General features: G+C 38.7%; 1 protein-coding gene and 1 long non-coding RNA gene across 3 annotated transcripts in view; both read right to left on the bottom strand.

Annotated features, from left to right (window-relative positions):
* Positions 1-8,701: 8,701 nt before the first annotated feature.
* Positions 8,702-9,590, bottom strand: LOC130081899 (uncharacterized). Of its 2 annotated transcripts, none has more exons than XR_008806723.1 (2): positions 9,440-9,590; positions 8,702-9,405 (listed from the first exon to the last, which is right to left on the bottom strand). It is a non-coding gene; the product is annotated as an uncharacterized LOC130081899 (long non-coding RNA). The 2 variants fall into 2 exon arrangements; XR_008806724.1 differs by having other exon boundaries at positions 8,702-9,397.
* A 60-nt stretch (positions 9,591-9,650) lies between these two features.
* Positions 9,651-14,616, bottom strand: part of si:ch211-158d24.2 (multiple epidermal growth factor-like domains protein 9) — a 51,470-nt gene continuing 46,504 nt past the window's right edge. The window contains exon 6 of the mRNA XM_056246613.1: positions 9,651-10,943. Coding sequence (XP_056102588.1) covers positions 10,459-10,943 — 485 coding nt within the window. The 3' untranslated portion in view covers positions 9,651-10,458. The remainder of the gene's footprint in view (positions 10,944-14,616) is intronic.

The following is a 14,616-nucleotide window of genomic DNA, read 5'->3' as shown; positions in this document are numbered from 1 at the left end:
AACGCCCTTCACTTGATTGACGAGAGGAATAGCTATGAACGCCACTGAAGAAGGTCAATCTTCTATAAATAATTTCAGGTGCTTTTGTAATAATTATATTTGTTAAGAATTTAAAGGTGCTCTAAGCGATGTCACGCGTTTTTTAGGCCAAAACATTTTTTGTCACATACAGCAAACATCTCCTCACTAACCGCTGGCTGCCTGTCCCCTGAACACACTGTAAAGAAACGCGATCTCTGTAGACAGCCCAGGCTCCACAAACAGCAACAAAAACAAACTGGGCTAACCCGCTCCACGAAACATGACAAACAGTTCCAGCCAATCACCGACAAGAAGGACTTGGGGGCGGGGTTTGGGGGGTTAGTGCGCGGATGAGGAGGAGGGAGGGTCTAGCTAGCCTGCGTTTTGTTTGACAATACTTTAAACGTCAACAAGAAGTGACGTCACCCGACATCGCTTAGAGAACCTTTAATAAGAGAATAATTAATTCTGCTTCTTACATGAAGCCATGCTAACTGATTGTGCATGTCCCTGATACTTGTTCTAAAATAACAGTTTAGAACAAGCCGAGATGCTTTACTTTGTGCAATCTGTAATCTGTTTAAATTATTATCTGTAGTTGAACCCCAAATGATGGAACAATAGTCCAGATGACACAAAACTATTGATTCCACCAAAGTTTTCCGTATACGAATCGATATGCATTTTCTGCAAAAAGTGGAGTGGATGCAAAGGCCTGTCCCCTCCAGGTGGGGGTATTCTAGCACCTCCAGTCGCGAAGCGCTCAGACAGGACTCACACTGCAATCCGAATGCAGAGCCTCCATGATTAAAAACATGAGGGATCACACTGCAATTCGGAAGGGGAGAGCCCTTGCTGCATCCAAACGGTAGGCTCTCACTGCATTCGAACAGGGGAGCCAACACAGCAATTCCAACAGGAGAGACCATGATTGAATCGTGAAAGCTCACACTGCATTTGAACGGGAGAGCACACACTGCATCTGAATGTTGATTTGATTTGAGAGGCGACAACTATGTCTTTGGACAGCGTGTAAGTAGGCGAGGGTTAATGAGGGGAGAATTGTAGGGGAACTATAATTGCCCGCTACCGCGACTGCCAGCTGAAATGAGCAATGGACAAGGAAGGATAGGAGAATAGCCGCCTACTGATTTGCTTTGGTGCTTCAGTGAGGGTGTCTGGAGAAAGATGAGTAGGTGTTTGTGGAATGTTGGAGTGTTCAAAAACCAAAATTTCCCGAAAGTATTCGAAGTATTCGAATATAAGAAAATAGGAGGCTACATTTACATCCTGGTATACTTAGAAGATGAGATGGACGATCCTCCTGAAATTACGTTTAATAACTTTAATAATTGTCACACATTTTACTCTTCTTTATAGTTCTTCTGTATAGATCTTCTGTATGTAGGCACATATTTTATTCTTGGCTAAAAAGCTTATGGATATTTTCACTATTATTGCCCAGGAGAAAATGTCACTGAACTTTTGTGACAACATGTTCAATAGACACCTTGTATGGAGTAATTTGTCACAATGGAAATTGAGATGTCAAATTGCACAAATAAAATGCACTGCTGTTTTGGCCAATAAATATTGCAACTAGACAAAAGAAAAGTTGATGGTGACTTCTCAAGTCAAAGTCTGGGCAAAAGTTTAAAAGTACATTTTAAAAGCTTGAAGACTTGAGGTTTTAAGATGAATGTTTTTGGATGTTTGAAGTAGTCTTAAAAGAAAAACTAAAAGCTTGAAGGTTTTAAGGCCATACATTTCAATTAAACAGATAGATGCCTTGCAATTGCTTTGTCTGGGTGATTGCGGGGTAGTTGCTAGTGTGTTTTGGGTGATTGCTTGGAGGTTGCTATGCAGGTGCTAAAGTATTCTGGCCCTGGGTGGTTGCTTTTCAGTTTATAGGGTGTTTTTTGGGGTTTCAAATGTATTCTGGGTGGTTGCTTGGGTGTTGCTATGCAGTTGATGGGGTTTTCTGAGTGGTTGCTTAGACATTGCAGACAAATTTACATTTGAACATTTACAACACATGATTACCTGATATTTATAAACAATACCCTTGTCATACATTATACAGTCGACTCTTGCTTTAATGTAACCCTGTGTCGTCATAATGTTATTTATAATGTGTTAATCAGTTTACGTAAGACCGAAAGCTGAAAATGTAAGTTATGTAAAGTATTTACTTCATATACTTTATAGCTAGGGAAGCAACATTTAGTTCATACTAATATCAGGCCGAAAACACTGGCCAACCTGAAATACTAGCTAGATGCAGCAACATTTAAGTAAAACATTTAGACTCTAGAAGATTGTGGGAAAAAAAATATGGTTGGACCAGAAACAATGCAGATTGGCAGGCATGTGGGTTTTAGGTATGTAGAACATGTTGAAACAGCTGTCAAGAGAACTCTGTCAAATAGTGTTGATTACATTATTGTTAGTTTGCATAAATTTAAATAACTCAGTTGTGTCATAATGCCTTTGTATTGTTTGTTTGGTGCAAGAAAAGAATTTGATCTTTAACTGAAGAATTTGTGTAAGGTCATGGCATTGCCCTTCTTTTAATTGGAACGGTTTAAGGAAGTTTGGGAAATCACAAGGTCACGCCTTTCCAAAGCACTTGGTTTAATCTGTATGTGAGTCAAATTGTCTTTGCAAAGTTTTCATAGTCTGCATTTCCGAGCAGCTTTGTTATGACAAATTTTACCTGGTTTCTACAGTACATATACTACTGTACTGGATATCTTACAATCATTTTATTAAACATTTTATAGCACAGTTGTCTGTTTTTAGGTTTTAATGTGGGTTCTCTCTAGGTTCTCTCAGTGGAATCAAAAATTAAAAGTGCCCTCCTTTGGGCCGATTTTCCTTTTTTCCATAGTTAACCATAAAAAATCACCTGGTTTAATGTCTATCACTTGACAGTCTGGGCGCGTGGCTGGTGCTTATACCAAAACAATCAGTATAATCTTAACCCAGAGCGATATGGTTAATGCTGATACCAATCTTGCATGAAAAGAATGCAGCTTTTCATGCAAGAATGCAGCTTTTCAGCACTGTTTCCCTCCTTTTTGCAGTGAAAAGTGTTTCTTATCACCTTTGGGTCATACATATTAAAACATATGAGTGCATGGGGTACCCTTCATATAATTGTTTTGACGCTAGGTCTGAAGGTTTAGTTAAAGGTTGTATCAGCGATTTCAGGGCCAAAAAAGGCCCAAATAATATTGATCACATTCATCTAATCTTTCCTAACGATCCGCTAGCTGCCCAACCCATAAGCAGGCCGTCAAAAAAACGCGTCTCTGTATGCAGCCTATAGGCTCTGAGATCATGCTGATACAACCTTAAATAGTCTCTATTACTTATATGAACAGATCATTCATACCCCGACTTCACACCTCATTTAACACAAAGTGTTCTAGCTATTCATTGCAGCTCTGATCATGGCGATACCTTTAACTCTAAAAAAAGAAAACATCACTTAGGATGTTAGTGCAGACAGACACTATAAACAGTGTGGAGATATCATTCCTGCCTCATTGCTCACGATTTAGTGTTTCAACACTGTTCAAATGTCAAAGATTATCATATAAAGATTATTCTCAAACGCATAGATTCCTAGAAACGCATTATTCTCGAGCATTTCTACATGAAGCTATTTGTTTAGTCTGTTAATATTGCTCAGTGGGATCCAAAACTATGAGATCACAAGACTTGTAGCATATTTTATGTCAACTCTGATGATTGCGTCACCAGAATGATTAAAGCCAGAACATGTGTGTACAGAGTTCACATGCTCAGTGTCAATAATTGACTTATTTGATTAATGATCTAAAAGATGCCGAATATATAATTTATTATGCATACAGCATAACATTTCTTTATTTTTAATCTTAAATTACATTTGATCCATGCACTGGACACCACTGCGTAATGAGCAGTGTTACTTTTAAAAGTAATGTGTTACAATAGTGTTATTCCCTAAAAAGTAACTAATTGCGTACATTTGACATTTTATGGATAGAGTTACACTCTTACTTCAGCAATAAAAAGAAACAAATTGAACACAAATATGATGTTGATCAAGTAATTTGTAATTTTTTCAGGATATTTTAATGAATAAGATTTATTTGAAATTTAAATCTTTTGCAACATTATTAATGTCTTTACTGTCACTCATGATCAATTTTATAAAAGTTTTTTTTTTTTTTACGTACTGATCTTAAACTATTAAACGGAAACGGTAGTGTTGATACATGATACGGCCGATACGGCATGATACGGCCGAACAACAGCACAGTGTACATTCACCCCTGTCAGGAAACAATTCACACGCTTAAGAAACTTCATCTTTGTCAATAAACATCTCATATCATTTACTCAAATCTTTTTTGAAATTCCTTGACATGGCTGGCCGTCAACCAGCATCTAAAAAGGGTTGGGTCACAATTACTCTTGGCTGAGCTGCAGAAATCTACACCATTGAGGAAAAAGGCGGTCCTGAATGCAAAAACTTCCAATGGTCTATTTTTATTTTCATTGTAAATTCAGATGCCTTCTGATTAACATTTCAGCAATAAGACATTGGGAAAGTACAGTGAGTGAAACCTAACAAACACAGCTGCAGGCATTGTTTATAACATCATTTAGTCAAATATTTTAGTTTTTTTTTTCTTGAAAAATTATTAAATTATAAAATACATTCAGTTATGAGAATATTCAAGCGTGTCCGAAATGACAAATTAATGTTCTTCTGAATTCACGCCATTGGTTGAGCTGTTGCTGTGTCGATCTGTTCTGGATGATCGAACAAACAGAGCAAAGTTTTGATAGCACCACAGACACTTTACACTTTCTTTGTGAAATCAGTCTACAACTTACTTAGTTGTCTGTCTAGATTAAAACTAGGGTGTAGTTTTGTAGAGACTAGCAATATCAAGCTAGCTTTGAAAGCATAAGATCCCTTTCAGAGCATCTCAAAAGCCACGTCTCCTCCAAAACACATGAATGTGCGGCGCACAGCCAGAGCAGAGTCTGCAAAGCATCACGAGAGAGGACGTTAAATTACCAGTGAATGTGATTTTACCAAATACAACATGTTCCTGGATCAACATTCCAATCAACCAATTAGATTAATAGTTTATGTTTAGGCTCACAACCAGGTTTAGATGCTTCTACATCCGTGTTATCATTTCCCTCTGATTTTAGGGATAAGTTATAGGTTAGGTTTAGGGTTTTCGGACAGTGATGTTGTTTCCAGGATCAACAAAGATGTTGATCCAGGAACATGTTGTACTTGGTGAAATCATGTTCACCTTAAATTGCCTCATGTCTCAAAGCACATTACATTATAATAATAATGAACGTAAACAATATGGAGCCCCGACTTGTGCCATCTGACTTCAGCAGATTCATTTTGGCATTGATAGTCTTGCCACAGAAACGCATAAATCCAATCATGATCGGCTCCGAGTGGAATGTCGCGAGTTGCTATTTTATAATTAGATTAATACGTCAGAGAGGAAGTGTAAAAGGGGATGGTGATGTGTGATCTGCTTGTGATGTCTGCTTGCAACTTCCACAGAAGATACTGTATATTTAAACCACTTCTATTATCGATTGCTATCAGTGTGTAGAGTTTCAACCAGTGTAACAAAAAATGTTTATAAAAACATTGCCTAACCTAGCTTTAACCTGGAAAGGAGAAAAAAAAAACGTTTTTTTTTTTAAAATTGCTTATTTTAACACTAACTTAGACACTAAAAGTGGTACTTGAGAGGCTCACTCAGTGAAACCATTCAAGTCTGCAAAACTACAAGCACTTTACGTGCTTTAAACTCAGTTCGCTATTGTAAAATAAACTTTTTACAAAACTCTAAACACACTTCTCTACATTAGACATATCAGTCAAAACTAACAGCTCTTTTGTTTCATTTGGGAAACACTGCCATTTAAATGCCACAATCATTTCCCGATTACCCACACCCAATGATCACCATAAATGGATCACTTAAATGAAATCAAAGTACTACGGACCCCCTAAAGGGACCTTTGCAAAAATAAAAATATACAGACTTTCGCATGCTCACGAGAAACGTATCTCGTGCGCACGAGAAAACTATCGTGAAAGTTTCTCGTGAGCACGTGAAAGTCTGTATATTTTTATTTTTGCAAAGGTCCCTTTAGGGGCTCCGTAGTAATACGCAGTGTTTTGAGAAATAAATAATTTTTACCCCCTTGCATTTGTTTATAGTGTGTGTGTGTATATATACAGTGAGTGTATATATGAAGTCACCTAAAGGATTATTAGGAACACCGTACTAATACTGTGTTTGACCCCCTTTCGCCTTCAGAACTGCCTTAATTCTACGTGGCATTGATTCAAGAAGGTGCTGAAAGCATTCTTTAGAAATGTTGGCCCATATTGATAGGATAGCATCTTGCAGTTGATGGAGATTTGTGGGATGCACATCCAGGGCACGAAGCTCCCGTTCCACCACATCCCAAAGATGCTCTATTGGGTTGAGATCTGGTGACTGTGGGGGTCATTTTAGTACAGTGAACTCATTGTCATGTTCAAGAAACCAATTTGAATTGATTCGAGCTTTGTGACATGGTGCATTATCCTGCTGGAAGTAGCCATCAGAGGATGGGTACATGGTGGCCATAAAGGGATGGACATGGTCAGAAACAATGCTCAGGTAGGCCGTGGCATTTAAACGATGCCCAAAAAGGGGCCTAAAGTGTGCCAAGAAAACATCCCCCACACCATTACACCACCACCACCAGCCTGCACAGTGGTAACAAGGCATGATGGATCCATGTTCTCATTCTGTTTATGCCAAATTCTGACTCTACCATCTAAATGTCTCAACAGAAATCGAGACTCATCAGACCAGGCAACATTTTTCCAGTCTTCAACTGTCCAATTTTGGTGAGCTCTTACAAATTGTAGCCTCTTTTTCCTATTTGTAGTGGAGATGAGTGGGACCCGGTGGGGTCTTCTGCTGTTGTAGCCCATCCGCCTCAAGGTTGTGCGTGTTGTGGCTTCACAAATGCTTTGCTGCATACCTCGGTTGTAATGAGTGGTTATTTCAGTCAAAGTTACTCTTCTATCAGCTTAAATCAGTCGGCCCATTCTCCTCTGACCTCTAGCATCAACAAGGCATTTTCGCCCACAGGACTGCCGCATACTGGATGTTTTTCCCTGTTCACACCATTCTTTGTAAACCCTAGAAATGGTTGTGCGTGAAAATCCCAGTAACTGAGGAGATTGTGAAATACTCAGACCGGCCTGTCTGGCACCAACAACCATGCCACGCTCAAAATTGCTTAAATCACCTTTCTTTCCCATTCTGACATTCAGTTTGGAGTTCAGGAGATTGTCTTGACCAGGACCACACCCCTAAATGCATTGAAGCAACTGCCATGTGATTGGTTGATTAGATAATTGCATTAATGAGAAATTGAATAGGTGTTCCTAATAATCCTTTAGGTGAGTGTATATATATATATATATATATATATATTTATATACTGTATATGCATACAAGCCAAGTCAGAAAGTCAACATGATTTTTAAAGCGCTTTGTACAGTATAGATTGTTTCACAACAGTAACAAATTCAAATTCTGCTGTAAAGCAGCTTTAGTGTCATTATTCAGCTCAAGTCAGTTCAGTATTGATTAAGTTCAGTTCCATAACTGTGTAAAATGCATGTTGTGCATACATGTATATACAGTGTATTTTGTTCACATGTACATGTGACACACTCCTACACTCCACTGCAAACTGAACAAGCAAAAGACACGATATGTAGTAGCGTTTTACATTTTTCACATCTGTGTGTAGTTTGGCGTGTTTGTAGCTAATCATTTTATGTTTGTGTTTAGAGTTACAAAAATAGCATTTTTAGAAGAGTTAAAATAGTTTTGAATAAACTGTTTACTTTTGCAAGGGCTGTGTGACGTTTTGCATCTTGTGTGCGTGTTTTGTGGTTATGTGTGTAGAGTTGAGAGTTGAGAGAAATGAAGCCATAAGGGGCATTCGCACGGATAGTTCTAGGAACTTAGTTCTAGGAACTAACCACCAGGGTGGTTCCCATAGGAACCTTTTCTCGTTGCATTCGCACTGCCAGTAGGAATTCTGAAGTGACGTAAACTGCGCTCGTTGTTGTGACTTCTATTTTTACAGCCCGGCAGACCTTTATTTTGAGAATGCAAGAGTCTGAGCATACAAACAGTGCTCGCATCCTCCGTGTTCATTAGGTTTTGATCTGACCAACGGTCCTGTGCCCCTATAGTTTCAAAAACTGTGTAAGAAATTTTGAAAAACTGTAAAGTGATAATCACCCAAAAAGTAAAATGCTGTCATCATTTACTCACCCTCATTACCTGTTTTGTCCATACAGTGAAAGACAATGGGGTCCAAAACAACATTGGGTCCCACTGACTCTTATTGTATGGACAAAACAGTTAACATTAGAGTCTTCTTTTGTATGCCACAGCAGGAAAATAGCCACAGTTTCGGAGCAACATATGGTAAATCATTTACAGAATGTTCGTTTTTGGTTTGACTATCCTTTTAACATTGAAAAGCAGATATACTGTATACCCCTTTAAGCAGTTCAGTTTTAAAAAGTGACATACCAACTCTTTGAAGCAAGTCCTTTGATTCAACAAACCTTTATTTTCAGTCATTTGACCACTCAGGAATGAGAAAATACAGTATTTTCCACCAAAATCCCATTGTATACTGTGAGTTAACACATAACCTGACTAAATAAATTATAAAGAAAATAAGAGAAGAAAATAAGTCTTCCAACACGTCTTTGAGGTTGTGCTCACAACTCGGCCTACATAGTTTGCATTCGGTATGGTACACTGTACAATGCAGCATGAAGATTGAAAAAACATTGATAAAATAAGACCACAGAGACAAACACAAATGATAAATAAATAGAAATTAACAAGACGAATTAAATAGACGTGGAAAAAACACATTAGTTCAAACACCAGTCCTTTGTCCAAATCATCAAAATGATCCTGAATCACATTTAAAAGGGTCCTTGCAGACGAATGGAGGAAAAAAACACTGTCCACCGTCGTACCTTACAGATTCCTAAAAAGTCTTTCCACTTCGCAAATTCTTCGGAACACGCTCCCCGTGGGTCATTTTACGCTTACATGGCTTTCATGTCTACAATATTGTGTCAAAGATTTGATCAGTGTTCGTGAAACTATGCAGCAGAGGAAATCCAGTCTTTTTGTACATTCCTGCGTAGAATCCAGCTCTACACAGTTAGATCTGAAACGGTCTCCACACTCAACACTGTGCCTCTCTCTCTCTCTCTCTCTCTCTCTCTCTCTCTCTCTCTCTCTCTCTCTCTCTCTCTCTCTCCAAGCACACGCATACACACACACCCACTCACACTCATAAATACAATAAGGCTGAAACAGGTGCTAGTGTTACAGGTATGACTGTTATGTAGCATGTTCAGTTCTGTACCAGTCTGTGACAGGAATCGAGTCAAGTGGAATTCTTAGCGAGACTGCATTTCAAAGTCCCACCATTGATATATGTATGAAATAGTCTCTGTCAAAGACAAACGCACACACATAGGTTTCCATATCAAGGGCTTTCACCTGGCAGTCTTTGTTTCCATTGCAATTTCCTTGCTGATTGAATGAACTTCCTCTGTTTTCTATTGAAAATCCCAAAGCCATAGTGAATTTCGGTGTAATTGGGTCAGTCTGAAAACATATTGAGTTTCCTATACAAATAGCAGTTTTGATTAAACTGCCTCTGTTATAGTGGAAGGGAATCCTCTTACATGTATGTAGAAATATCAACTGAAGTTTAGCATCCTTACACCCAAACACACAAAGTTTAGAGGCTCATTTAAGAGGCAATGTATTCGCAATTCATCGATTTTTGTGTCTGAGGGCAACCGCGAAATAACTTGTTAATGGCTTGTCTTGTATTACCTTGAGTCCTCTCTAAAATGTCACGGGACTTGCATGATGATATCATTTAAGAAGCAATGGGGAGCTAAATACTGTAGTGTGTAGAATCAAATAAATAAGTTAGCTTTGGCTCCCAGGCCATCTTCTTTCACTTATCATCGGAATTAACGGTATCATTCACCTGAAAAATGCCATTTGCTATTTCACTCACTCTCATGCTGTACCAAACCTGTATGACTTCGTTTCTTCTGTGGAACACAAGATAATAGATGTTATTTTGGACCCCGCCTACTTTCGGTATAAGGACAGTGGTACTTCAAAATATCTTTTATGTTCCACAGAAAGAAAGAAAAGAAAGTCATACAGGTTTGGTACGACATGAGGGTGAGTAAATGATGACAGAATGTTAATTTTTGACTGAACTCTCACTTTAAAAGAAGATACAATCGTACCGATGACTTCACGCTTTGTACATGTTGGCGGCGGTGGCGAGTGCTAACTGCCCATTGGCCGCGACCACACACGGCTCCTCCTCCAGTAGTCCATTGGGATCGGCGTGCGGGATGCTATCGTGGTAGCTGCTGAAGCTGATGTTGTCCTCCTTCAGCTCAATGGTCCAAAACGGGGCATTCAGTTTTCGGTTGCGATACTCACGATACGTATACACGCCTCCGACGAAGCCCATGAGGAGAACGACGACCACAATGATGACGGCGAGAATGATGACGTTAAACTGCGTCCAGGACACTACTGTTAGGGCAGAGGCCGTGCTGTTGTGTCCCGCGGAGTCCCCCGTGCCGGACTCCAGGGTCGGTAGGCTTGGGTGGGTGGTGGGGGAGGGGGAAGTGAGGAGACGGGAAGGAGGTGTAGAAGAAATGGAACTTGTGGATTTGGGGATTTGTGTTGTGGAGGTTTTGATGTCTTGAGTCGGGGAAAATCTCACAGCTGAGAGTGAGAGAAAGAGAGAGAGAGAGAGAGAGAGAGAGAGAGAGAGAGAGGGGGAGAGAGAGAGAGTCAATGATTAAAATGGTTGCAGAGACATAAAAGGATATAAATGAAAAATAAATAACCTAGAGCAATTAGTTGAACAAGTATTCGAGATTACGATCAATCTTGAAGCGTGGATTAGGACTGCATCTAGGCCTAGTTTCTTTTAATATAAATTGATCTTCTTTTTTCTCTATTATTTTTCAAAGTTGTAAACAAACATTATTGAAGTATGTTTTTTTACAAGAAAATACTATTTCAGTCTTTCTACTTCAAAATTTCACATTTATTTTAATGTGCTTCTTGTTTCTTTGTAATTATTTGTGAAATGTACTAGGAATTTTTAAGTGAAAATTGTTTCAAAGTAAATCAATTCTTTTTTCAGTGACACATTATATTTTTTATTTGCAGATCCTAATTATTCTCTTATATTTTATTAAAATTATGTTTTCCCTCCCAGTAATTTAAAAATGTAAAAAAAAGAGAAATGTCCTGGTGGCAAGACTGTCTGCATAAGTTACATTAAAATAAAAATACAATTATTATTACATTACATTATTAGGATCTATTTAAAGACATGAGCTTATGCATATTGCTCTAAAATTGTAAGTCTCTATTTCAGTGATGGCATCCTTTGAAAATCCATTAAGATCCCCAACAGGAAGCAAATAAGGTCAAGGTCAAGGTCAAGCTTTTAAATTAGTTTTACCTCCCGCTATTAGTCACATTTGTAATATTTCCATGTTTATTTGGACACGTCCTCCACATGACAGACATTGTTAATGCATTAACAAGCATAAAAGAAGTTGAAGAGGTCATGAATTGAGAAATACATTTTTCCTTGATCTTTCGACATATAAGAGGTCATTAAACTACAAAAACATCCTGTAAGTTTCAGAACTCAAAACTTTCTCATTAGTCCAAAAATAGTTTTTGTTGAAACCTAGCAACTTGTCACATTATGAGGTAATAGTGTGACGAAAGACCGCCTTTGCAGAAGAAAATCAACGCCTACTCGCGCGTATCATTGAGTGGTAAATACGAGAGAGAAGCTAACACAGAATTATTCCAGCAATAAAAAAATAGAAATACCTCTGAAGATTACAAGATGTTTTGAAGTGCCAAGTTATGGAAAAGCACAGTCTTTGCATTGCCGTCCATGTGATCCTAATATTAAGGAACGTGGATTAACTTTATTCTTAACAAAGTTAAACGCTGCTTTTGTTATTGTTTTGATTGAAGCCTTTCGCTCTAATCCTGAACAAAAGCGTCAGTGAGCGAGATCTTCCGTTTTGTCATCAGTAAGGAGTCACAACGGGTTTAATTTTAGTTAAAACATGACACTGACAATGAATATGTTTTTCACTTTATTGATAAACACATTAATTCATAATTCCGTTTCCACGAAACACTGCAAGTTATCCAGTCAACTATAACTGTGGTAACTCCAAGAACTTCAACTTTATTTGCCACAACCAAGACTTATAAAGCATATTGCCACGTTGTGGCAAATTATTCAAATATGTAGCGAGACATTTTTCAACATCGGAAGTTTTCAAAACAATTCCACACGTGTAATGGCAGGGATGTTAAAATTGATCTTAATATGTGAAACTGTTACCCAATCATAGCAGTGGGCGTTTACTTTCAAGTCTTGCATCAAAACAGAGTGTTTGAAAGAGAGGGTCAAAAACAGGATAGAAAATAGCTTATTATTAGGGGTGTAACAATATATCGTACCATAATATATCGCAATACAAAAATGCAACCATATGAATTGTGGATAGTGACTATCTGTTTTGGGTATAGATCACCCAAAATAAAAATTACTGTGTGAGAAAAAATTCAAGTTTTCAGAGTTTTAGGGCCCTCTTTTAACGATCTAAGCACATGGTCTAAAGTCAGTCTATTTCAGTTGCCTCAAAATAGCAATGTGCCAACAATGCGCCTGAACACACATCGTTGTCAGACCAGCACGCCCATGGGCGCAAATGCATTTGCTATTTAAACAACGTGGCGCAGGACGTGAAAATGATAACTGCGTCGGGCTGAAACTGGCAAAAAACACTTGCGTCGCGCCCAGGGGCGTAATTAGTGGGGGGGATGGGGGGGATATAAATCTATGCATTACAACATTATTTATTCCATGATCACAATATCAGGAGGCATACCCAAAGTTCAACCCCCCCAATGTTCAATCCAAATCTACGCCCTTGGTCGCGCCTGGCGCTGCATTGTGCCGGGTGTATGATAGGGCCCTTAGTGTCAGTACTACATTAAACTACTATATATCATTTTGAATATAATGTATTATAATGCAATGGGGGAATATTTGTGGGTCCTGATAATGCCAAAACTCTAATGTTACCACTAAAAAGTGGCCTACATTATTTTAAATATATCTAGCCAGTAATAGAGTGCAAGCATATTCGTCTAAAATAATTCTGTATTTTCAGCTTCAGAATCATGAATATTTTTATTCTGGTGTCACCATTGTCCTGTGCATTTTGTTACATGCACAAAGTCCAAGCATATTCATTTACACCCACCATGTAATATCAAATTTAGCATTTTAAATCAACAGTACATTTTTTGTTAACCTTTTATCATATGTCTTGGAGTATTGCAATAATATCGTATCGTGAGTTCAGTATCGTGATATGTATCGAATCGTGACACGAGGGTATCATTACACTACTACTTATTACTTCTAAATTAGGATGTGTTTTGATGTAAAAATCTTGTTAACTTTATAAGTGAACCTTAGAGAACATTATAAAATATACACTCACCGGCCACTTTATTAGGTACCCCATGCTAGTAATGGGTTGGACCCCCTTTTGCCTTCAGAACTGCCTCAATTCTTCGTGGCATAGATTCAACAAGGTGCTGGAAGCATTCCTCAGGGAGTTTGGTCCATATTGACATGATGGCATCACACAGTTGCCGCAGATTTGTCGGCTGCACATCCATGATGCGAATCTCCCGTTCCACCACATCCCAAAGATGCTCTATTGGGTTGAGATCTGGTGACTGTGGAGGCCATTTTAGTACAGTGAACTCATTGTCATGTTCAAGAAACCAATTTGAAATGATTAGAGCTTTGTGACATGGTGGAAGTAGCCATCAGAGGATGGGTACATGGTGGCCATAAAGGGATGGACATGGTCAGAAACAATGCTCAGGTAGGCCGTGGCATTTAAACGATGCCCAGTTGGCACTAAGGGGCCTAAAGTGTGCCAGGAAAACATCCCCCACACCATTACACCACCACCACCAGCCTGCACAGTGGTAACAAGGCATGATGGTTCCATGTTCTCATTCTGTTTACGCCAAATTCTGACTCTAACATCTGAATGTCTCAACAGAAATCGAGACTCATCAGACCAGGCAACATTTTTCCAGTCTTCAACTGTTCAATTTTGGTGAGCTCTTGCAAATTGTAGCCTCTTTTTCCTATTTGTAGTGGAGATGAGTGGTACCCGGTGGAGTCTTCTGCTGTTGTAGCCCATCCGCCTCAAGGTTGTGCGTGTTGTGGCTTCACAAATGCTTTGCTGCATACCTCGGTTGTAACGAGTGGTTATTTCAGTCACTGTTGCCCTTCTATCAGCTCGAACCAGTCTGGCCATTC

Source organism: Rhinichthys klamathensis, unplaced genomic scaffold, assembly GCF_029890125.1.
Source record: "Rhinichthys klamathensis goyatoka isolate OS25496 unplaced genomic scaffold, OSU_Roscu_1.1 h1tg000040l_1, whole genome shotgun sequence".
Taxonomy (NCBI): Eukaryota; Metazoa; Chordata; class Actinopteri; order Cypriniformes; family Leuciscidae; genus Rhinichthys; species Rhinichthys klamathensis.
This window is presented reverse-complemented; position numbering and strand designations above follow the sequence as displayed.